The sequence below is a fragment of the Carcharodon carcharias genome, chromosome 7, assembly GCF_017639515.1.
Source record: "Carcharodon carcharias isolate sCarCar2 chromosome 7, sCarCar2.pri, whole genome shotgun sequence".
NCBI classification, from domain to species: domain Eukaryota; kingdom Metazoa; phylum Chordata; class Chondrichthyes; order Lamniformes; family Lamnidae; genus Carcharodon; species Carcharodon carcharias.
Window position 1 is genome coordinate 175,811,724 of NC_054473.1, and position 22,776 is coordinate 175,834,499.

The 22,776-nt window shown below is 42.4% G+C and overlaps 1 protein-coding gene across 10 annotated transcripts in view; it reads left to right on the plus strand.

The window, feature by feature from the left end:
• Positions 1–367: 367 nt before the first annotated feature.
• wwox (WW domain containing oxidoreductase) overlaps positions 368–22,776 on the plus strand; it is a 974,426-nt gene continuing 952,017 nt past the window's right edge. For all 10 annotated transcript variants that reach the window (XM_041192385.1, XM_041192386.1, XM_041192390.1 and 7 more), the window contains exons 1-2: positions 368–548; positions 4,360–4,424. In XM_041192385.1, the coding sequence (XP_041048319.1) occupies positions 442–548; positions 4,360–4,424 (172 nt within the window). In that variant the 5' untranslated portion in view covers positions 368–441. The remainder of the gene's footprint in view (positions 549–4,359; positions 4,425–22,776) is intronic.

Here is a 22,776-nt window from a genome sequence, read left to right on the forward strand (position 1 = left end):
TTATTATTTTTGGATAAAAACAAAAAAACTGCGGATGCTGGAAATCCAAAACAAAAACAGAATTACCTGGAAAAACTCAGCAGGTCTGGCAGCATCGGCGGAGAAGAAAAGGGTTGACGTTTCGAGTCCTCGTGACCCTTCCACAGAACTTGAACTAGTTCTGTCGAAGGGTCATGAGGACTCGAAACGTCAACTCTTTTCTTCTCCGCCAATGCTGCCAGACCTGCTGAGTTTTTCCAGGTAATTCTGTTTTTGTTTTTTAATTATTTTTGGGGTGGGTGCAGAGCAGGAGACTACAACTCCCCCAATGCCCCGCGGCGGGCGCGCCTGCGCCGTGGCGGTTGTTTCCGGCTCGGGGAGGCGGAAGTGAGGTAGGTAAACAGTCGGCGCGGGCCGGTCGGTTGGTGTGAGAACAGCGGCAGCTCGAGCGGCCGGGGAAGCATGTCCGCCCTGAAGTACGCGGGGCTCGACGACACTGACAGCGAGGACGAGCTGCCTCCTGGCTGGGAGGAGAGAACCACTAAAGACGGCTGGGTTTACTACGCCAAGTAAGGAAACAATAACAGTCACAATAATAATACAGTTGCGGGGGGGACAGCAAAACATAAATGCAAAGTAAAGCCCTCCCATTTCACTGGCAGCGAGTTAACTGTCAAGCCTTTCCTGCTGCAAATGCATTGCTGAAACTGTCCAATCCAATTCCCTACTCTTCATCCTTGTTTAAACTTTTTTTTTTGATTTTTTTTTTTAGGAATGTATCTAACTTGATTGAATTGCTCTCAAGTTTCCTTCTGTAGATTTCATAAGGAGAGTGGAGATCATGTTGCACAGCAGTTGGTCCTTATGGCACTTGTACAATCACACACCTAAAATATAGATTATGGAGTGTTTTTCGAATGGGTGAGCAATGCATTGAATTAAAATTAGTAAAACAATGATGCTTTCTTTTCTCTCCCTTGCGGTTGATCTAAAAAGGTGAGCAAGCATTGACTTAATTGCTTCAATGCACATTTTTACAAGAAAAGTCCAGCATTCTTAGCACATAGGTTGTTAACTAATATTAATACTGTTAGGTTCAAGTGATAATTTGCAAACTCTCCTGGGTTTATATCTTTAAAACTGCTTGTCTCCTCTCCCTGGAGTCCATCCATTGGTCGAAGCTTTACCTGCCTTCTGTACAGTTTGCTGAGGTTAAATGTGAATTTGGGATCTATCTGCTTTTGTCTCTGTCACCCCAATGGGAATCTTTGACTTTGTAGGCCAGACCTATGTGAAATTCATGGTGCAACTTTTGAATTCTTAGTAATGCTAAAGGTAGATTGCCTGAGCTTTGTTGTTGTTGCCACATAACTGTTTGTACAAAAGATTTTGGTTTTCATCCTCCATTGCTGAGAGATAGGTGTCACTTCTGAAATCCACAGCAGAAATCATGTATGTTGCTCCTGTGGAACTGTACCTCTGTATCTGTCATTCACTTTTAGAGAGGAGGCAAAAAGGGTACAATTGGAAAGGAAGAATAAACAGGCTGTTAAATTTTAACATGGCTCTTTTCAAAGCCTTTATATGCATAGTATGTCTCGGACTTTTAATGCTTCGCTCATATTTAAATTTCAACTGCTGCCAAGTTCGCAATGGTCAAACAAAGCAAGTGTTTCTGTTTCCACAACACTTGGCCCTCCTACTGGAGCTAACAAGCTGCTTCTAAAATGGAATTCAGCAAACATCTTGTTCAAACTCTGTTGGGGTTGATCACATCACTACAGCACTCTAGGGAAACTGGTTGTACTTAATTCAGTGCATGTGAGAAGAGATAAGTTCAAATGTATTTTTAATTAAATGCTAAATTCTAGGTGGTTATTACATGAGTGCCATGGGTTTTTGGTAAAAGACTCTCTTTGGCTGCTTATGTTTGTAAAAGGTTTCTTTTTAAACTGGAATGTGATTTCATTGACTCCTTTCCAAAAATTTAGAATGGCAAACTTCAGCATACTGTGGATAATTGTGAAATTAAATTGTCATTTAAAGGGACTGAAATAATAGCGATAGGATAAAAAATCTATAATCGTTTCTAAATTTGGCATTTCTATTTATAAACACTCTGCTCCTCCCATCATGAGTATTCTGATTGGTGAGATCAATGCATCATTGACATTTGGAGCAACAATAGTGAGAACACAAGCTTTGACCTCAATGCACTCCATTGAAGTTACTGTATTTTATTTCATTATTCATTTAATATTGCTCCTTCAACATATTCTCCTTCATGGAGCCTAATCATCTTATATGCGAAACAAGAGACCTGAAAAAGTACCTGTTTGGATTTGCAAACATGTGAAACACTGAATTACTGAATAACCTCCAGTGCAAAGCTCAAATTTAGCAGACCAGGTAAACGTATGTCAGATTTCTTGATGAGTATTCAGCCACCAGCAAATACTTTTCAGTGACAGTCATAATCTTGTCACAGAACTTGTTCATTTACCATTTTTTTGATTATGATTCATCTTGCAAATAAAATGTTGTATTACTGATAACATCCTCTGCTAATAATTAACTTGTCTGATGTCCCTGTCTCCCTACCTTCTGAACTTTAACTAATCCAGCAGTATCATTTTCTGTGGCCTTGCTGTTTCATCACACTGTAATTGTTGGGATCCACAAGGCCCTTTGCCCCATTAAATTAACTTGAAGATCCTAAATCTAATTTTCAAATTCACCCACAGCTGTTCCCCACTTTTAATTTTCTTAATTTTCTTTGGCCATCTTGCCTAAACTCTCCACTCCTCCCAGACCCCAGACTGCTGTTTGTTTCTCATGCACTCCACTTCAGTGTTGTCGGCCATTAATGCGGTGGACTCACTAAGTGCTTGCCCCACGGAATTCTCTTCCGGGACCATTGTTTGTTTGGCTCCCTCCCCCTGCTATTTTCTAGACCTCCTTAAAAACCCACCTCTCCGATTGGGCAGTTTTTATTTCCACGTCCTACCACACACTTTTTCATGATGTAAGTGAGAGCAGGCCATATGGCCTCTCAGTTCAAAAAGATCCTGTCTGATCTTCAGTCTGAATTCTACCATTAGATCCCATAATCCTTTGATTCTCTTAGTATCTAAAATAGCTTTCCATCTCATCCTTTAATATACTCAACAACTAAGCATTCACAGCTCCCTAGGGTAGAAAATTCAAAGATTCAAAATCCTCTGAGTGAAGAAATTTTCCTCATCTAATTTCTAAATGGCTGACCCCTTATTCTGAGACTGGATTTTCCAGCTGGGGAAGCAGCCTCTCGGCATTGAACCCTCTCAGAATTGTCAAAACAAAAACAGAATTACCTGGACAAACTCAGCAGGTCTGGCAGCATCGGCGGAGAAGAAAAGAGTTGATGTTTCGAGTCCTCATGACCCTTCGACAGAACTAGGCGAATCCCAGGAAGGGGTGAAATATAAGCTGGTTTAAGGTGGTGGGGGGGTGGGGTTGGGTGGGGGGAGAGAAGTGGAGGGGGGTGGTGTGGTTGTAGGCAAAAGCAGTGATAGAAGCAGATCACCATGGACGTCCAATCCCTCCACACCCCCATCCCCCACCAGGATGGTCTGAGGGCCCTTAGCTTCTTCCTCGAACAGAGGCCCGAACAATCCCCATCCACCACTACTCTTCTCTGTCTGGCTGAACTTGTTCTCACACTGAACAATTTCTCCTTCAACTGCTCTCACTTCCTCCCCGATGCTGCCAGACCTGCTGAGTTTTTCCAGGTAATTCTGTTTTTGTTTTGTATTTCCAGCATCCGCAGTTTTTTGTTTTTACCTCTCAGAATTGTATCTGTTCATTTCATCAAAGGTTTATTTATTTAAAATCAAATTCTGTCACGTTCAAGGGCTGAATTGAGGCAAGTTAATAAAATTAATAAAATCAATAACTTTTTCAAGTAATTATTGAATCCCTGCAACTAGCAACATATATTTTCCCTGCTTTTTTCCTTCTTCCTACCTCCTCCCAGTCCCTCCGTCACCCGCCTCCCAATTTGGTGGATCATTGTAATGTATGGAGCAAGTGCTTGCAGCCTGTGGCTGTACTTCAGCTGTTGACTTGGCAGCCACTTGTGCTGGGCATTGGATACTGAGGATATAATTTTGAGCTATACAACTTGTATAAAGTAACATCAAATATGTGTTCCATAAGTAAAGTACCTTTGCTTGAAGTATTTTTTGTTCCCCTTGTCGCAATTTTACCTTCATTGAATTTTTTCTGTAATGCTTAGATTGTTTTGTCTTTGTCTTTCACCGTTGCATACAAGTTGTGTTTTAATCTGCAAATAAATGCATTAATAAAAATAGTTTTACTTATTTTCTCTTCATCCAACAGTCATATTGAGCTGAAGACCCAATGGGACCACCCAAAAACCGGAAAAAAGAAACGTGTAGCAGGAGGTGTGTACTATAAGCCATACTAATATTAGAACCCTTTTTGTGATGAGTTTGTTGTTAAAAATCTGTTTTGCTCTCAGTCATGGCGTGTAAACTGTTAGATATAGGAAAAGTGGTAAGGATACCTGGTATCTTAGAAGTTTAAATGGTTTCAGGAGTTCCCGTGTAGGTCTATGATATTCCAAATATTTTGATGAAGCTTATATTCAATAAATTCAATTAGGTTTGGTTATGATTTTGTTGAGTTGGAACATCATGATTCTGTTTTGTCAACTGCTGTTTGGGGAATTTGGTTTGAATGGAAATATTGCATACAAAATGAGAATAATTATGAGCTCTCATTAAGAATTTGTGGTGTGATTAAAATTATTTCTGTATTTCTTCAGAAAAGCAATTTTTAATTAGAGTTTTAGAAGTGTCTCTTCCCGATCAACACTTTTTATTTCTAAACATTAAGGAACCTACGTGCTTAATATAAAAATGAAACATTTAAGTAGGAGTGATATTTCAAGTTATCCTCTGGGCTAATAAGTGGCAAGTAACATTCATGCCACACAAGTGCCAGGCAATGACCATCTCCAACAAGAGTGAATCTAACTATCACCCCATGATATTAAATGGTTGAGAAGGTAACTAGCAGGATAGATAAAGGGGAACGAGTAGATGTAATATACTTGGATTTCCGAAAGGCGTTCGAAAAGGTACCACACATAAGGCTACTTACTAAGGTAAGAGCCCAAGGTGTTGGGGGTAGTACATTAGCATGGATAGAGGGTTGGCTAACTAATAGAAGACAGAGTTGGGATAAGAGGGCATTTTCAGGATGGCAATTTGTAACTAGTGGAATGCCATAGGGATCAGTGCTCAGGCTTCAATTATTTACAATATATATTAATGACTTAGATGAGGGGAGTGAATATGCTATCGCCAAGTTTGCAGGTGATACAAAAATAGGTTGGAAGGCAAGTGGTGAGGATGACACAATGAGGCTATAGAGGGATATAGACAGGTTAAGTGAGTAGGCAAAAAAGTGGCAGATGGAATATAATGTGGGAAAATGTGAAGTTATGCACTTTGGCAGGAAGAATAGAGAAGCTGAATATTATTTAAATGGAAAAAAACTGCAGAATGCTGCAGCACAGAGGGATTTGGGAGTCCTTGTGCATGAATCCCAAAAAGCTAGCATACAAGTTCAGCAGGTAATAGGGAATGGAGTATAAATATCGGGAAGCCTTGCCAAAATTATACAAAGCACTGGTTAGATCACACCTAGAATACTGTGAATAGTTTTGATCCCCTTATCGAAGGAAAGATAAAATGGCATTGGAGGCAGCCCAGAGAAGTTTCACTAGAGGGATTTTTTTATGAGGCGAGGTTGAGTAGGTTGGACTTGTAACATTGGAGTTTAGAAGAATGAAAGCGACCTTATTGAAACATATAAGATTCTTAGGGGCCCTGACTGTGTGGTTGCTTCGAGGTTGTTTCTGCTTGTGGGAGAGTCTAGGACCAGGGGGCATAATCTCAGCGAAAGGGGTCGCCCATTTAAAACAGATATGAGGAGGAATTTCTTCTCAGAAGGTAGTTCATCTGTGGACTTTTTTTTGCAGAGGGCTGTAGAAACTGGGCTGTTTAGTATATTCAAGGCTGAGTTAGACAGATTTCTAATCAGTCAGGGAAACAAGGATTATGGGAAAAAGGCAGGAAAGTTGTGGATTATCAGATTAACCATCAATGATATAGATGTGGGCGGTAAAGTAGCAGATGGATTTTAACATAGAGAAGTGTGAGGTCAAACAGTTACAGGGATTACACAATAAGTGGGAATATACTAAGAGGGGTAGATGAAGTGAGAGATCTTGGCGTACAAGTACACAGTTCCCTGAAGGCAGCAGTTCAAGTAGACAAGGTTGTAAAGAAGGCATATGGAATGCTCTCCTTCATTGGCAGAGGTATAGAATATAAAACTAAGGATAGAATGTTGGAACTGTATTAAACACTGGTGAGGCCACAACTGGAGTATTGTGTGCAGTTCTGGTCCTCACATTACAGGTAGGACGTAATAGCTCTGGAGAGAGTGCAGAGGAGGTTTACAAGAATGTTGCCAGGGTTAGAAAAGTGTAGCTACGAGGAAAGATTGGATAGAACAAAGAACAAAGAAAAGTACAGCACAGGAACAGGCTCCTGCGCCGATCATATTGCCCGTCAACTAAAACATTTTGCACTTCCGGGGTCCATATCCCTCAATTCCCATCCTATTCATGCATTTATCAAGCTGCCTTTTAAACACCACTATCGTACCTTCTTCCACCATCTCCTCTGGCAGCGAGTTCCAGACACGCACTACCCTCTACGTAAAAAACTTGCTCCGCATATCTCATATATAGTTTTCTCCTCTCACCTTAAATCTATATCCCCTAGTAATTGACTCTTCCACCCTGGGAAAAAGCTTCTGACTATCTACTCTGTCCATGCCACTCATAATTTTGTAAACTTCTATCAAGTCGCCCCTCAATCTCCATCGCTCTAGTGAGAACAATCCGAGTTTCTCCAACCTCTCCTTATAGCTAATAACCTCCAGAACAGGCAGCATCCTGGTAAACCTCCTCTGCACCCTCTCCAACCCCTCCATATCCTTCTAGTAATGTAGCAACCAGAATTGCACGCAGTATTCCAATTGTGGCCTAACCAAGGTTCTGTACAGCTGCAGCATGACTTCCCAGCTTTTATACTCAATACCCCTGCCACTGAAGGCAAGCATGCCATATGTCTTCCTGACCACCTTATCCACCTGTGTTGCCACTTTCAGTGACCTGTGGACCTGTACACCCAGATCCCTATGCCCGTTGATGCACTTAAGGGTTCTGCCATTTACTGTATAATTCCTTCCTTGTATTAGACCTTCCAAATTGCATTACCTCACATTTGTCCGGATTAAACTCCATCTGCCATTTCTCTGCCCAAGCCTCCAAACGATCTATATCCTGTTGTATCCTTTGACAATCCTCTTCACTATCTGCAACTCCTCCAACCTTAGTGTCATCTGCAAACTTACTAATTAGCCCAGAAACATTTACCTCCAAATCATTTATGTATACTACAAACAGCAAAGGTCCCAGCACTGATCCCTGTGGAACTCCACTAGTTACAGCTCTCCATTCAGAAAAGCACCCTTCCACTGCTACTCTCTGTCTTCTGTGACCAAGCCAATTCTGTATCCAACTTGCCAGCTCACCTCTGGTCCCGTGCGACTTTACCTTCTGTACCAGTCTGCCATGAGGGACCTTGTCAAAGGCCTTACTGAAATCCATGTAGAGAACATCCACTGCCCTTCCATTGTCGATCATCTTTGTCACTTCCTCGAAAAACTTGATCAAGTTAGTGAGACATGACCTCCCCTTCACAAAATCATGCTGCCTCTCACTAATACACCCATTTGCTTCCAAATGGTGGTAAATTCTGTCACGAAGAATCTTCTCCAATAATTTCCCTACCACTGACCTAAGGCACCGGCCTGTAATTTCCTGGATTATCCCTGCTACCCTTCTTAAACAATGGAACAACATTGGCCATTCTCCAGTCCTCTGGGACCTCACCCGTAGCCAGTGAGGATACAAAGATTTCTGTCAAGGCCCCAGCAATCTCCTCCCTTGCCTCCCTACTCTGGGGTAGATCCCATCTGGCCCTGGGGAGTTATCCACCTTAATATTCTTCAAGAAGCCTAACACCTCTTTTTTGATCTCCACATGATCCAGGCTATCTACACACTCTTCGCTAGACAAATCGACTGCTAAGTCCTTCTCCTTGGTGAATACTGATGAGAAGTATTCATTTAGTATCTCTCCCATTTATTCTGGCTCCACACACAGATTCCCTCCTCTGTCCATGAGTGGGCCTACCCTTTCCCTGGCTACCCTCTTTTTACATATGTATAAAAGGCCATGGGATTTTCCTTAATCCTGGTTGCCAGTGACTTTTCATGACCCATTTTAGTCCTCCTGACTCCTCGCTTAAGTTTCTTCCTACTTTCTTTATATTCTCCACGGGCTTCATCTGTTCCCAGCCTTCTAGCCCTTATGAATGCTTCCCTTTTTTTAAACTAATCTCACAATATCCTTCGTTATCCAAGGTTCCTGAAACTTGCCATGCTTATCCTTCATCTTAGCAGGAACATGCCGGTCCTGAATTCTTATCAACTGATGTTTGAAAGCCCCCCACATGTCAGTTGTTGATTTGCCCTCAAAGATCCGCTTCCAGTCTAGATTCCTCAGTTCCTGCTAATATTGTTATAATTAGCCTTCCCCCAATTAAGCACCTTAACCCGAGGACTCCTGTTATCCTTATCCACCAGTACCTTGAAACTTACTGAATTATGATCACTTTTCCCGAAATGCTCCCCTATTGAAACTTCAACCACCTGGCTGGGTTCATTCCCTAATACCGGGTCCAGTATTGCCCCTTCCCTAGTTGGACTACCTACATATTGTCTCAGGAAGCCCTCCTGGATGCACCTTACAAATTGTGCACCATCCAAACCCCTAGCACTAAGTGATTCCCAGTCAAAATAGGGAAAGTTAAAATCACCCACCACAACAACCCTATTGCTTTTACATCTTTCCAAAATCTGCCTACATAACTGTTCCTCAATCTCCCGCCGGCAATTGGGAGGGATAGGGTGGGGTTATTTTCTTTTGAACTAAGAAGGCTGAGAGGTGACTTGATTGAGGTGTACAAAATTATGAGGGGAATAGATTGAGTGGACAGGATAAAATTGTTTCCCTTGGTGGAGAATTCTAGAACCAGAGGGCATAGATTCAAGATAAGTGGCAGAAGGTGTAGTGGGGACACGAGGAAGAACTTTTTTACGCAGAGGGTAGTGGGTGTCTGGACTTCGCTGCCCAAGTTGGTGATAGAGGCAGAAACACTAAACATTATTAAAAAGTACCTGGATCTGCACCTTAAGTGCTGTAAGCTGCAGGGCTATGGGCCAGGGGCAGGAAGGTTGGATTAGGAAGGGCACCTGGGTGTACTCGGGCTGGCATGGACAAGATGGGCCGAATGGCCTCCTTCTGTGCTGTAACTTTTCTATGGTTCTATGATCTCATTGAATGGCAGAGCAGACTTGATGAGCCAAATAGCCTACTTCTGCTCCTACATCTTATGGTCTTATGGCATTACCATCACTGAATCCCCCACTATCAACATCCTGGGGGTCCAGAAACTGAACTGGATTAGCCATATAAATACTGTGGCTACAAGAGCAGGTCATAGGCTAGGAACCCTGTGGCGAGTAGCTCACCTCCTGACTCCCCAAAGCCTGCCCACCATCTACAAGGTACAAGTCAGGAGTGTGATGGGATACTCTGCACTTGCCTGGATGAGTGCAGCTCCAACAACACTCGAAGCTTGCCACCTTCCAGGACAAAGTAGCCCGCTTACTCGGCACCCCTTCCACCACCAACGAACGGTGACAACAGTATGTACCAGCTACAAGATGCACTGCAGAAACTCACCAATGCTCCTTAGGCAGCATCTTCCAAACCCACAACTGTTACCATCTAGAAGGACAAGGGTAGCAGACAAATGGGAACACCAGCACCTAGAAGTTCCCCTCCAAGCCACTCACCATCCTGACTTGGAAATATATCACCGTTCCTTCACTGTCACTGGGTCAAAATCCTGGAACTCCCTTCCTAACAGCACTGTGGGTGTACCCATACCACAGGGACTGCAGCAATTCAAGAAAGCAGCTCACCACCACCTTCTCAAGGGAACTAGGGATGGGCATTAAATGCTGGACTAGCCAGCGACACCCACATCCCATAAGTGAATTTAAAAACTGTAGTGGAGTCACCAATAAAAGCTTTATATGCCCACAAGCACAAATTTATAACAGAAACAGAAATACCTGGAAAAACTCAGCAGGTCTGGCAGCATCGGCGGAGAAGAGCACAGTTGACGTTTCAAGTCCTCATGACCTTTCAACAGAACTAAGTAAAAATAGGAAAGGGGTGAAATATAAGCTGGTTTGGTTGCGGGGGGGGTGTGGTTGCTGGGACAAACAAGCAGTGATAGGAGGAGATAACCAAAAGATGTCAGAGACAAAAGAACAAAGAGGTGTTGAAAGTGGTGATATTATCTAAAAGAATGTGCTAATTAAGAGTGGATAGCAGGACCAGCAAGGTACAGATAGCTCTAGTGGGGGTGGGGTGAAATAAGACTAAAAGGGCATAAAAGGTATAGATAAATGATGGATGGAATACATTTAAAAATAATGGAAATAGGTGGGCAAAGAAAAATCTATGTAAGTTATTGGAAAAAACAAAAAGGAGGGGAAGAAATGGAATGGGGGTGGGGATGGAGGAGGGAGTTCAAGATCTAAAATTGTTGAACTCAATATTCAGTCCAGAAGGCTGTAAAGTGCCTAGTCAGAAGATGAGGTGCTGTTCCTCCAGTTTGCGTTGAGCTTCACTGGAACAATGCAGCAAGTCAAGGACAGACATGTGGGCAAGAGAGCAGGGTGGAGTGTTAAAATGGCAAGTGACAGGGAGGTCTGGGTGATGCTCGCGAACAGACCGAAGGTATTCTACAAAGCGGTCACCCAGTCTGCGTTTGGTCTCTCCAATGTAGAGGAAACCGCATTGGGAGCAACAAATGAAGTAGACTAAGTTGAGGGAAGTGCAAGTGAAATGCTGCTTCACTTGAAAGGAGTGTTTGGGCACTTGGACGGTGAGGAGAGAGGAAGTGAAGGGGCAGGTATTGCATATTCTGCGTTCGCATGGGGAAGTACCGTAGGACAGGGTTGAGGAGTAGGGGGTGATGGAGGAGTGGACCAGGGTGTCACGGAGGGAATGATCCCTACGAATGCCGCCGGGGGGGGGCGGTGAAGGGAAGATATGTTTGATGATGGCATCATGCTGGAGTTGGCGGAAATGGCGAGGATGATCCTTTGAATGCGGAGGCTGGTGGGGTGATAAATGAGGACCCTATCATGTTTCTGGGAGGGAGGAGAAGGCGTGAGGGCGGATGCTCAGGAGATGGGCCAGACACGGTTGAGGACCCTGTCAACTACCATGGTTGGAAAACCTTGGTTAAGGAAGAAGGAGGACATGTCAGAGGAACTGTTTTTGAAGGTAGCATCATCAGAACAGATGCGATGGAGGCGAAGGAACTGAGAGAATGGGATGGAGTCCTTACAGGAAGCGGGGTGTGAGGAGCTGTAGTCGAGATAGCTGTGGGAGTCGGTAGGCTTGTAATGGATATTGGTGGACAGTCTATCACCAGAAATTGAGCCAGAGAGGTCAAGGAAGGGAAGGGAAGTGTCAGAGATGGACCACGTGAAAATGATGGAGGAGTGGAGATTGGAAGCAAAATTAATATATTTTTCCAGGTCCCGACGAGAGTATGAAGCAACACCGAAGTAATCATCGATGTTCCGGAGAAAGAGTTATGGGAGGGGGCCGAAGTAGGACTGGAACAAGGAATGTTCCACATACCCCATAAAGAGACAGGCATAGTTAGGGCCCATGTGAGTACCCATAGCCGCATCTTTTATTTGGAGGAAGTGAGAGGAGTTAAAGTTGGTTGCGTGGTTCATCAGAAGCCAGTGTGTGAGACTGGATTTTTGTTGTAATATGGAGCTTTGTGACTAATTTGTAAAGATATGGTCAGATTTAGCTAACCTTCATAATTCCCTTAACCCCTGGGAGTCACTGTTCCTTTTACGACAGTTATGCTGTGACCTACTTTGTGTCATTGTGAACAATATCAGTCTTCAATATTTTTTGCACCGGACATCTCAGTTGAAGTGATACAGAATAAAACACCTTCTACTTTACCTGAGCAATAAGCCTCAATTTGAGCCTCATAAAAACACCACCTAATGCATGAATATCATGTCTCATTGCTCAGACCAACCATGCTCATGACATTGTGATGCACTTATTGCTCTTGGAGTCTTATGCTGTTTTGTTTCTTAATGAATTACAAAATTCCAAGATGGAGCCCACCAAACCGAAGCTTCTTCCTTGACTGTTAATTCACTAGTGGAATTGTGTTCTTTGGGTTTCATCTTGACACAAACAGCTGACATGATGTTGCATATTCCAATTCATATAACACCATGAGCTGTGAAAATGCCATTGTTTATGCTTAATGGTACAGGTTAAATTTCTTGGGTTGACAGTGTCCCATTGGCACGTGTCATGGATACTACATTCTGTACACTTCCACTTTTTATTTCTAAGCACCACCATGAATACATATACTTCTATGTGTGATAAGTTTCACTGGAAGCAAGCACATCCAACGTTCATGACAGCAGGAGTGAGGTTACCAGTTCTTGACTGGTTTTGTGCTGTGGATTCACTAACAAGAGGGAGCAAGACTGCAGTAGCTCATTCATTTGAGATACCTCCAGTTTTTGGAGAGAGAAGACTTTATGGCATTCATCTGGCTTGTATTTTAACCTGATTCTCAAAGGACATGGCAGCAACTGTAGTTGGAACTTTTAACCCTGGGTAAATATTGTGATCCTAGGATTTCAGCATTCAGTCTTGGAAATCCTATGATAAGGGACAGTTACCAACAAAAACGTGAAACGTTCCTTCGTTTCAGCAACAGCGTTTACAGAAGCTTGGGCATTTCAGACTGGCTGTTTGGTTACATAGTGCGCAGTACAGGAACTTGTAGGCCAGAGCCAAGAATGTTACCATACTGTTCACTTTTCATATTTTGCAATTGTCAGAATGCTACTATTTTACAATTGTTCATGGCGTAACTTAGTGGCCTAATCATAACTGATTGGATTTTAGAAGGACTGCTATTCCACAAGTGTTAATGGGTCAATTGGAAGGGATTGATTATTGAATTGATCAGATTTTTCTGTTAATGAGTGATCAGAGTAATGTGGTCACAGAAACGCTGTCTTGTTCATTTGTAACAATACAATCATGATCCCAGCTTAATGGGCCTGTCTGAGCCAGGAGCAGTCAATTATAAGCCATAGACCAGGACAACAAAGACTAAGATGAGTGCTTTGCTAGGCATGCAGGCACCTCAAAACTAATTCTTCCAAAAACTGCACCTACCCGAATATAGGAAGGGAGTTATCCCAAGAATCTGAACATCAGTGCTCAGTGTGAGCTGACTCTGAGGACAATCGAATAATCAAATCAAATGAGAAAGGAGGGAATACCTCACCAGGCAAGCAGGCATCAGGAGGGGCCTGCGAAAGGCAGGAGGATCAACGTAAGAGGAGGATACCCTGGTGATCGAGACAGCAGTTGGGAACGGGAGGACTTGTAAACCATCAGAGGATGCAGAGAGATGGGATGATGGCAGAATGACTAACTGACCGAGTCCCATTCCATGCAAATGCAAACTCAAAAGGCTTGAGTGAGAACATTGCTGAATTGCTAATTTGCTGATTGTTCAATAAAAGGGTTACTGTGTTTCAGCAGAATGCTTTGTTTTTGTCTGATTCATTGATGCCTAGGGTAAGGGTTGGAATCTAAAATCATTGGGCTCTTTTAAGGTCCTTACAAACTTTTTTTCTGATGGAAAATCACCTGCAAGTTCCCCTCCAAGCACACCTCATCCTGACTTGGAAATATATTGCCATTCCTTCACTGTTGCTGGATCAAAATCTTGGAACTTCCTTCCTAACAGCATTGTGGGTGTACCTATGCCACAGGGACTGTAGGAGTTCAAGAAGGCAGCTCACCTCCACCTTCTTGAGGGCAATTGGGGATGAGTAATAAATGCTGGCCTAGCCAGCGAATCCCACATCCCGTGATAAAATTGCTATCACTGTGCCATACGGTATAACCCCTGGTTGCAAAAATAATCTTTGAATTTCTTTTAGATTTCAGGTTTGTCAGGGTGACAGAAAAGCTATTTGCAAGATTTTTCTATACAACTTATAGTTGCTGACGCTTAAGTTTGTGATTGTTTCACACTTTCTGGTAACATGCTTTTCTGAAATGACTAGGTCTGTGATTTATAGTTCAAAAACAACCAGGATTACTTTGACTTAAAAGTTTCTGAATAAGTATTTGCTAAAAAAAAAATATATAACCGCTTGTGTGTGACTGATCTGTTGCCTTGCTTTCTCTGGCATTTAGAATTCTGTTGTTCTTGTATGGGCTTACAATTTTCTTGATTCATTTCTGCTGAACAGGCCAAACCCAGTTCTGATGAAAGGGTGCAGACCTGAAACGTTAACTATTTCTCTGTCCGCAGATACTACCAGAATGCTAAGCAGTTCCAGGATTTTTCTATTTTTTTCTGGTTTCCAACATCTGCAGTATGTTGCTTTTATGTTTTGGGCCTAAATCAGTGGAAATAAGTTGTTTATAATTTCTACTCAGTGCTGTTCTATTGTATTTTAATTATTCCTGTTTCTTGATTTGGAAAGGACCTCAATCTCCTGTGTCCCTACTCAACTTAAATATTGTGGTAGTTTTGGGATCAAACGTTACTCAAAACTAGGTGGGAATGTGAGTGGTGAGGATGTAAAGAGGCTTCAAGATGAATTAGACAAGTTGAGTAAGTGGGCAAGTACATGGCAGATACAATATAATGCGGATAAGTGTGAAGTTACCCACTTTGGTAGGAAAAACAGAATGGCATAGTATTATTTAAATGGTGATAGATTGGGAAATATTGATGTACAAAGGGACCTGGGTGTCCTTGCACATCAGTCACTGAAAACAAACAAGCAGCAAGCAGTTAGGAAGGCAAATGATATGTTGGCATTCATTGCAAGAGGACTTGAGTACAGGAGCAAGGACGTCTTACTGCAGCTGTACAGGGGTTGGTGAGACCACACCTGAAGAGTATGTGTGCAGTTTTGGTCTCTTTAGCTAAGAAAAGATATACTTGCCGTAGAGGGAGTGCAGTGAAGGTTTACCAGGTTGATTCTTGGGAAGGCAGGATTGTTGTATGATGAGAGATTGGTTGCTTAGGCTGGTATTCACTGGAGTTTAGGAGAATGAGAGGGGCTGTGATTGAAACGTATAAAATTCTGACAGGGCTGGACAGATTGGATGCAGGGATGATGTTTCCCCTGGCTGGGAGTTCCAAGAACAAGGGGTCAGTCTGAGGATATAGGGTAGGCCATTCAGGACTGAGATGAGAAATTTCTTCACTCAGAGGGTGGTGAACCTTTGGAATTCTGTACCACAGAAAGCTGTTGGGGCCAATTCACTGAATATATTTTAAAAAGAATTAGATTTTGAGACACTAAAAGCGTCAAGGGGTATGGGGAGAGAACGAGAGTGTGGCGTTGAGATAGAGGATCTGCCATGATCACATAGAATGGTGGAATGATCTGCTCCTATTTTCTATGTTTCTGACCCTAATGAATATTTGACCTATAATAAGCATGCAGCTCTGATTTGCTAGCATAGCAACTTAAAAGAAAAATCTTATAATACTTGAGCTCTAAGAACTTAAGTCCAGCATCCTAATTTTGATGTTACTGGATTGATAGCTTGTTACACCTGGTAAATGCCTTGTTTTTTATTAAATATCCTCTCCACTGTTTTTCATATGACTGCACGATTTGAGTTCCTATGATGGTTCACTGATTTCATACAGTGAACAGCTGAGATCATGAGGGTTCTATGTTCTATCTTCGATCTGAGAGTTGGGATGGTGGTAGGAAACAACAGTTGGCCTCAGCAGCATAGAGCTAGGGAGAGAGAAATAATCATGGTTTTTTGCTGTTGATTAGTGTGAACACAGGAAATCTTTGTTGAATATCAGTGGAGGGCACAGGCTCTACTTTGTGATCAGTGGTTAAAATAATCTTTTCTCTAAGGATTTTTTAAAAGTAAAAACAGTGCCTAGCTTAATCTTGTCAAAGGCTACATTTTGATTTTTGGGGACTCCTTTTTAGCTTTCACTAACTCGTTTATTAGGCGATGTAACAGGGCCTAAGCAAAGCGTCATTTAAAGGGTGAAAAAAAAACTTACTTTAGACGTGCCATTGTGTACTGACTTATAAATTTCAGAGAAACTTAATTGCTTGATAATTTGTGGGTAGGTAATAATTCCACAATGGGAATATTTGTTGGAGATCATTTTTAATTGCAAAAAAATGCTACAAAAGCAGAGTGATTTGTATAATTCAAGATTTCACTTGGTAGAAACAAAGACTAAAACAAAGATAAAAGCAAAATACTGTGGATGCTGGAAATCTGAAACAAAAACAAAAAATGATGGAAAAACTCTGCAGGCCTGACAGCATCTGTGGAGAGAGAGACCGAGTTAACATTTTGAGTCCGTATGAGTCAGAGCTGAAGAAGAGTCATATGGACTCGAAATGTTAACTCTGTCTTTCTCTCCACAGATGCTGTCAGACCTGCAGAGTTTTTCCAGCATTTTTTGAATTTGTGAGAGTGAAACAAAGGTTTTCTTGTTGGTCATTGGAAAAAAACAACTCCTTCCAAAAGGAAAATAATCATTCTTGATAGAGGTAATTGAACTTCTCTATGAAGCTGCATTTTAATTTTCATATCATTATGCAGAATTCCATGTAATGTCATTTACACTGACTGACAGAAATGCATAAAAACGAGCAGCTTGTAATGAGTACTGAAATTTTTAAAAGCCTTAGACACTGCGCTCAAAACTGTAATATTTTTGAATTCCCAAGCAACCTTGACATTTAATTTGTACATTTTAATTGTATGTTAAAGTACTATCGCATGTACTATACATACAATAAACATATTGCATCTTACTCCGATGTTCACAGAACGTTATTGAAATCATTACAGTTGCAAGAGCATTTGTACTTTAAATGAGAAAGTGCTTTATTTATTAATTTTGATTAAGCTCCACCATCACTTTACTCGTCAGTTTTTAATGGCCTTCTGACATTCTGAAGTTTGATAAACCAAACTCCACATGGTTTAATTTCCCCATGGATCCCAGACTCTACCAGTCTGGTTGACATCCAGCTTCTGTGGATATATATAATAGACACGTTATCATTTAACTGGATTCAGACGGTCAGCATTTAAGGCAAGACCTGGGCAACAGGCAGAGATTTTAATTATAATTTTAAATTTAACGCCTTCATATGTCCTTGCTTGATGCTCCAGAATTAAAATCTGCTTAATCTCCCAGATTTTTCTCCTTTCTGCAATCATTAACCACCCCCCTTTCCTTTCTTTCTTGTGTTACCATTTTGCTGCAACATTGTCTAATCTAACACTCACTTTCACCATTTAAGTTTGTTCTGCTATCACCACAGCTCGAGGATCCTCCTCAACCTCCATTCGCAGGTTCCCACCTTCCTGCTTTTGCTTCTCCTCCAGAGACAGAATGTATGATTGGAGGAGCAGCATGGGTAGTAGGGAGGGAACCTGTCATTGGAGGAGCTGGAGCATTGGGCGTCAGAGACAGAATCTGTGATTGGACGAGTAGCTCCTCACAGATTCAGTCTCTCCCATGCTCATGGAGCCTACTTTAAGTGAGAAATCAGGACAAATGGCATCAACCTGGCAACCTAATATTGATCAATAATCTCCCGGTATTCAGAGCGTTAACTCAAGGAACCAAGGTGGCCCTTTCCAGGGCCCAGAATGTGTCAGGTTTGCCTTGGAATAAGAATCCTATAATTTAACAACGAAGGACTTCCCCAGGCTACGTGCGAGTATCTTGGTGACATCCTGACGACTCAGAACATTGATGTCCTTGCACTTAAGAAACTCAGTAACCAACAACCAGCCATTACCGTATCTATGGATACAACCTCATGGCCAGTCACTTCCACTTGAAATAGTGCTTGACCAAGAGCAGTATTACCGAATTCGACATCCTCCCTCAAACTGAAGAAGAAGCCACCTGCACCACTGCTATCAAGATAGGGGAGCTGTATATCACTAATGTGTACAAAGCCCCTAACTTGAAATGGCCGAAGCCAGAACACTCAAGTGCAGTAATCCTGACTGCATATGTTGGTCATTTTAACAGTCACCACACAATGTGGAGTTATGAGGCAAATGAAGCCGATGGCGAAACTCTAACACTGGATGTCTGTAGAAGACCTACAAGTCTTGGATTCCAAACAACAAGCAACTTTACACTGCCCATTGGCAATGAGGCTACAACCTGGCCCTTGCCATCGTGGTCCATAAAATACACTCTGACTTCCCCAACAGCCAACAGAGGCCCATCGTTACACGTAACGGTATTGAAATGCCTTTGACTTCATCAAAACAAATCCCACGGTGGAACTTGGCCAAAGCCAACTGGGACTGCTATAGAGAAGCCGTTGAAAAAGCGATCCCAGAGTTTTATCATCGGTTTGTCAGTCTTCTGACCGCTGGCGAAAAGAGCACCCCTGAGGCTTCAGGGAAGAATGCACTCCCTGCTGGACAAAGGAGACCTAGGACCAGCTCTGGCAACTTAGAGGTTGCAAAAGTCCTGCTCAAATCTCTAGATTCAGCTAGATGTCATCAATGGATTGAGTGCATTGAAGGCCTGGACACTCTTGTCACCATGCCCGAGCCCTTATACGTTGTCTTGGAGCTGCTAATTCTATGGAATACTGGCACCCAAAAGCCTGGCCCAATTCTTTAGCCTCCAGATTAGTGGACAGTACTGAAGGGCCTCTTGACAAGAACACCAAGAGAGGTACACTGTCAACCATATGGGACAATGAGCTTGATTCCTCCATAAGCTCCCATTTCTATCAGCATAGATAAGGTGAAGGAAGGATTACTGACATCGAAGAAAGGGAAAAGTGGTTGGCAGAGATGGCATTATCCACCCCCCCCCCCCAAAACCACCCTGGAATTTCTTCAACAACTAGGCCCAAAGGGACTCCAGTGGCATACCAATCTGTACAGCAAAGCCATGAAATCAGGATGCATCCCAAAAGCATGCTGGGAGACTATGGTATGTGCTGTACAAAAACCTGGCAAGCCAATCGATGACCTAGAAAGCTATAGGCTGATATCACTTCTGTGCATGACTTTCAAACTCCTAGAATGTATCATTCTGTGGAGAATCAGTCCTCTCATTGAGGCTGTGATCCCTGAGGAACAAGTGGGCTTCTGGCCTAAGCACGGTTGCTGCGACCAAGTTCTTGCCCTCACAACATATATTGAGGCCGGTTTCCAGAGGAAACTAGACCGGTGCAGACCTGGTAGATCTATCATTGGCCTATGACACTGCCTGGATTAAAGGTCTGATGCTGAAACTCTCAAGAATAATCCCCTGCCCCAAAACGCTATGCCTGCTTTGGGCGGTGCTGAGCAATGGATGGCGGTGACAAAGTGAGCTTGCCTCGATCCCTCAATAATGGACTGCCACAGGGATCAGTACTGGCATTGACGTTTTCAATGTCTGCATGAGCAACATGCTGCCAATAAAGTAGCACAAATTTGCATATGTGGATGATCTTGCCCTGGCAACAGAAGCAGCCACTTGCAACATTGAGTCCAACTTGAACAGGGACCTCAACATCATGTCTGAGTACTTCCAGAAATGGATGCTCAAACCAAACCCAACCCCTGCCAAACAACAGTCACCGCATTTCATCTTGATAACAAGAATGCCAAACACACCCTGAATGTGACCTTTTGTTGCAATCTTGTACGACATGACCCCAGTCTGACTTATCTTGGACTGAAGCTGGATCGCACACTACCTTCAGGTGGCCGCGGAAGGTTAGCTACCAAGTTGAAGTCGAGTCAATTTGATACAGAAACTGGCAAGCACCAAGTTGAGGAACCTTTGCACCAGTACTATGGACTTCAGCTGTGGCTCTCGTGTACTCTGTAGCTGAGTACTGTTTATCGGTATGGACCAGAAGTAGCTACACGCCACTGGTTGCAGTGTTCAGTTGGACATTAATGTGATGCATCACTGGAATCCTTAAGTTGACTCCAACACCCTGGCTACCTGTGTTGGCACACATCACACCCCGCCCCACCCCCTGCGACTCAGTGACCCTCCATGAAACTCAGCGAGTCAAGGAAGACAAACGCCTCCCCATTCACCAGGACCTCACCAACATTCCTCACCTCCACTTGAAGCTACGTAAGCTCTTTTGGACCTGAGCACAGAATCTCGGGCAATGTGATTTCAACCCTGAAGAAGCCTGGGGTAAAATAAATGGTCCTCACAAGAAGTCACAAACAAACACCACATGAAAGACCAGATGCAGAAAGTCCCTGATTTCGACCTCCCATGAAGCTCATGGGCATCCCTAAACTGCATCTGTACAAACCATGGCAGATGTGGATACCTGATGCACAAATATAAAATTAAAAATGCTCCTGTGTGTGACTGTGGTCACCCAGAACAGACCATGGAACACATCGACTCAATGCCCAACTCATGAACACAATGGGGGTATTATAGCGATACACACCACCACTCCTGAGGTAATATCCTGGCTTAACCACCTTGATGTAAAATTATAGCTGTTGCTTTATACCCGGCCATACGAAAGAAGAAGACTACTCCTCCAATCAAACTCTGCTTTATTTTCTGTCTGATGTTTGCGGTTCAATTATTTGGATTACGGAGGAACCATAATGTAAGCCAATATATGTGTGTGTTGGGGGGGGGCAACCTTTTTTGAACTTCTCACCTCCGTCTTTGATTTTTCACAGCTTTTGAGGTTTCAAGTGTGAATTTGCCTGCTGCCCACTTGTATTTTGAACCCTAGTTGCGATGCCCTGCACAGCTGAATAATTTGCTAGCAGTCAAAGTTCATGCATGAAGAATGGCTCTTTGAGCAAACTCATGTGGGATGACCAGTGCTTGTAGCACTGTGTTGTCAGCTTATCAGCAAGGGATTGATGACCCCTGAAGGGAAGAAATTGATGGCGCCAAAAGGACACTGGTTTGATTCGGTATTTTGTTTTCTGCCTCTGCTTTGTATTATAATGTTGTAAGTTCTTAAATTTCTAGAAAAAGAAAATTAAATATCTGTAAGAAGGGCATTACATGGAAAAGCATTTTGTTGCTTACATTTGAGACAGTAATCCATTTCATTTGCCATAAAGCGATGAAGTAAAAAGTTTTTATTCCAGAGTTTTTAGCATTAATCAAAGGATGTAACATTTAAGTAATGTTCAAATTTAAAAATCAAGTTAACAACAATTTATTGTTTGCAGGTCAGTGCAGATATGATGACAAAAGGGTAGAAAAGAGGAGGGGTGTGGGTTGGAGAGGGGGCAAAAATGTGTGGCCTGAAGAAATTTCTATGCCCAGTGTTATGAATTTTTAAAAAGTTGAAACGTTACTGGGTAGCTGTGGTATGAACTGCTGTTACTTCAATTTCCTGTCACAGCTTACTGTAACAACAAACCTAACACTTAAAAATTGATGCGCAGCTGAAAGAGTTATTAGGATGGGTGCCAAAAGCTTGGCCAAACAGGTGAGTTTTAAGGAGGATCTTAAAGGAGGAGTGTGAAGACAGTGGTTCAATGGGGGAATTCCAGGGTTTAAGGTCTGTATGTCTGAAGGCATGGCTACCACTGTACCATACAATGTAATCCTTTACAGCCAACAGAAAATGCTTAGTCAATGCAGAAAATATTCCAGTTTAATTTCTTTATTGGGAATCAAAGTACAGGCCATTGTATTGGCTGAAATGAGTGCTGTGATACTAATTTGTATTTCATATACTAAAAATTCATATGTCATTTGTGGGCTAAAGGGAGTGTGGAATGCATAAGAGGCTAGAGTTGAAGGAATGCAGAATTTGGGGAGGATTGTAGAACTGGAGGATGTCACAAATAGGGAGTGAGAGGCTCTGAAGGGATTTAAGCATGATTGTGTTGGAGGAGCTGGTATACATCAGCGAGCGCAAGGATGATGAGTATATGGGACAGGATAGGTAGATCTTCCAAGTTAGGATTTACTTTTTACCCCTACTGAATTAGAAAAAAGCAAGTGAAATATGCAGGGACTTGGGTTTTATTTGTGAGTGGTTTCACTTCGTAAAAGATCTTGACACTTATTTAAGAAAGCATGTTTATTTGGTGCATTTTGTGTGGTGTGTGGATTTTTAAATGGAATTTTTTTCAGACTTTGAGTATAACATCAAATGATCTTTTGAAAAACATTTATGTACTGCACAGTTGACTGATGCAATTACCGAAGCAAACACCCCTAGATGATTAGTTGAAGGGCAATTCAACCCAGACACCCCCTAGTAACAGATTACAGTACAACATTGGTGAGTATAGGGAGTGAGAGGCTCTGAAGGGATTTCCTGTTTTCTAGATTGAGAGTTTGCCCTAAAAATTGAGGAAAAATTATCCAGCTATATAATTTTCTCCATAGAATTTAAGCATTTTTTGTTGTTTATGTTATCACCATGGAG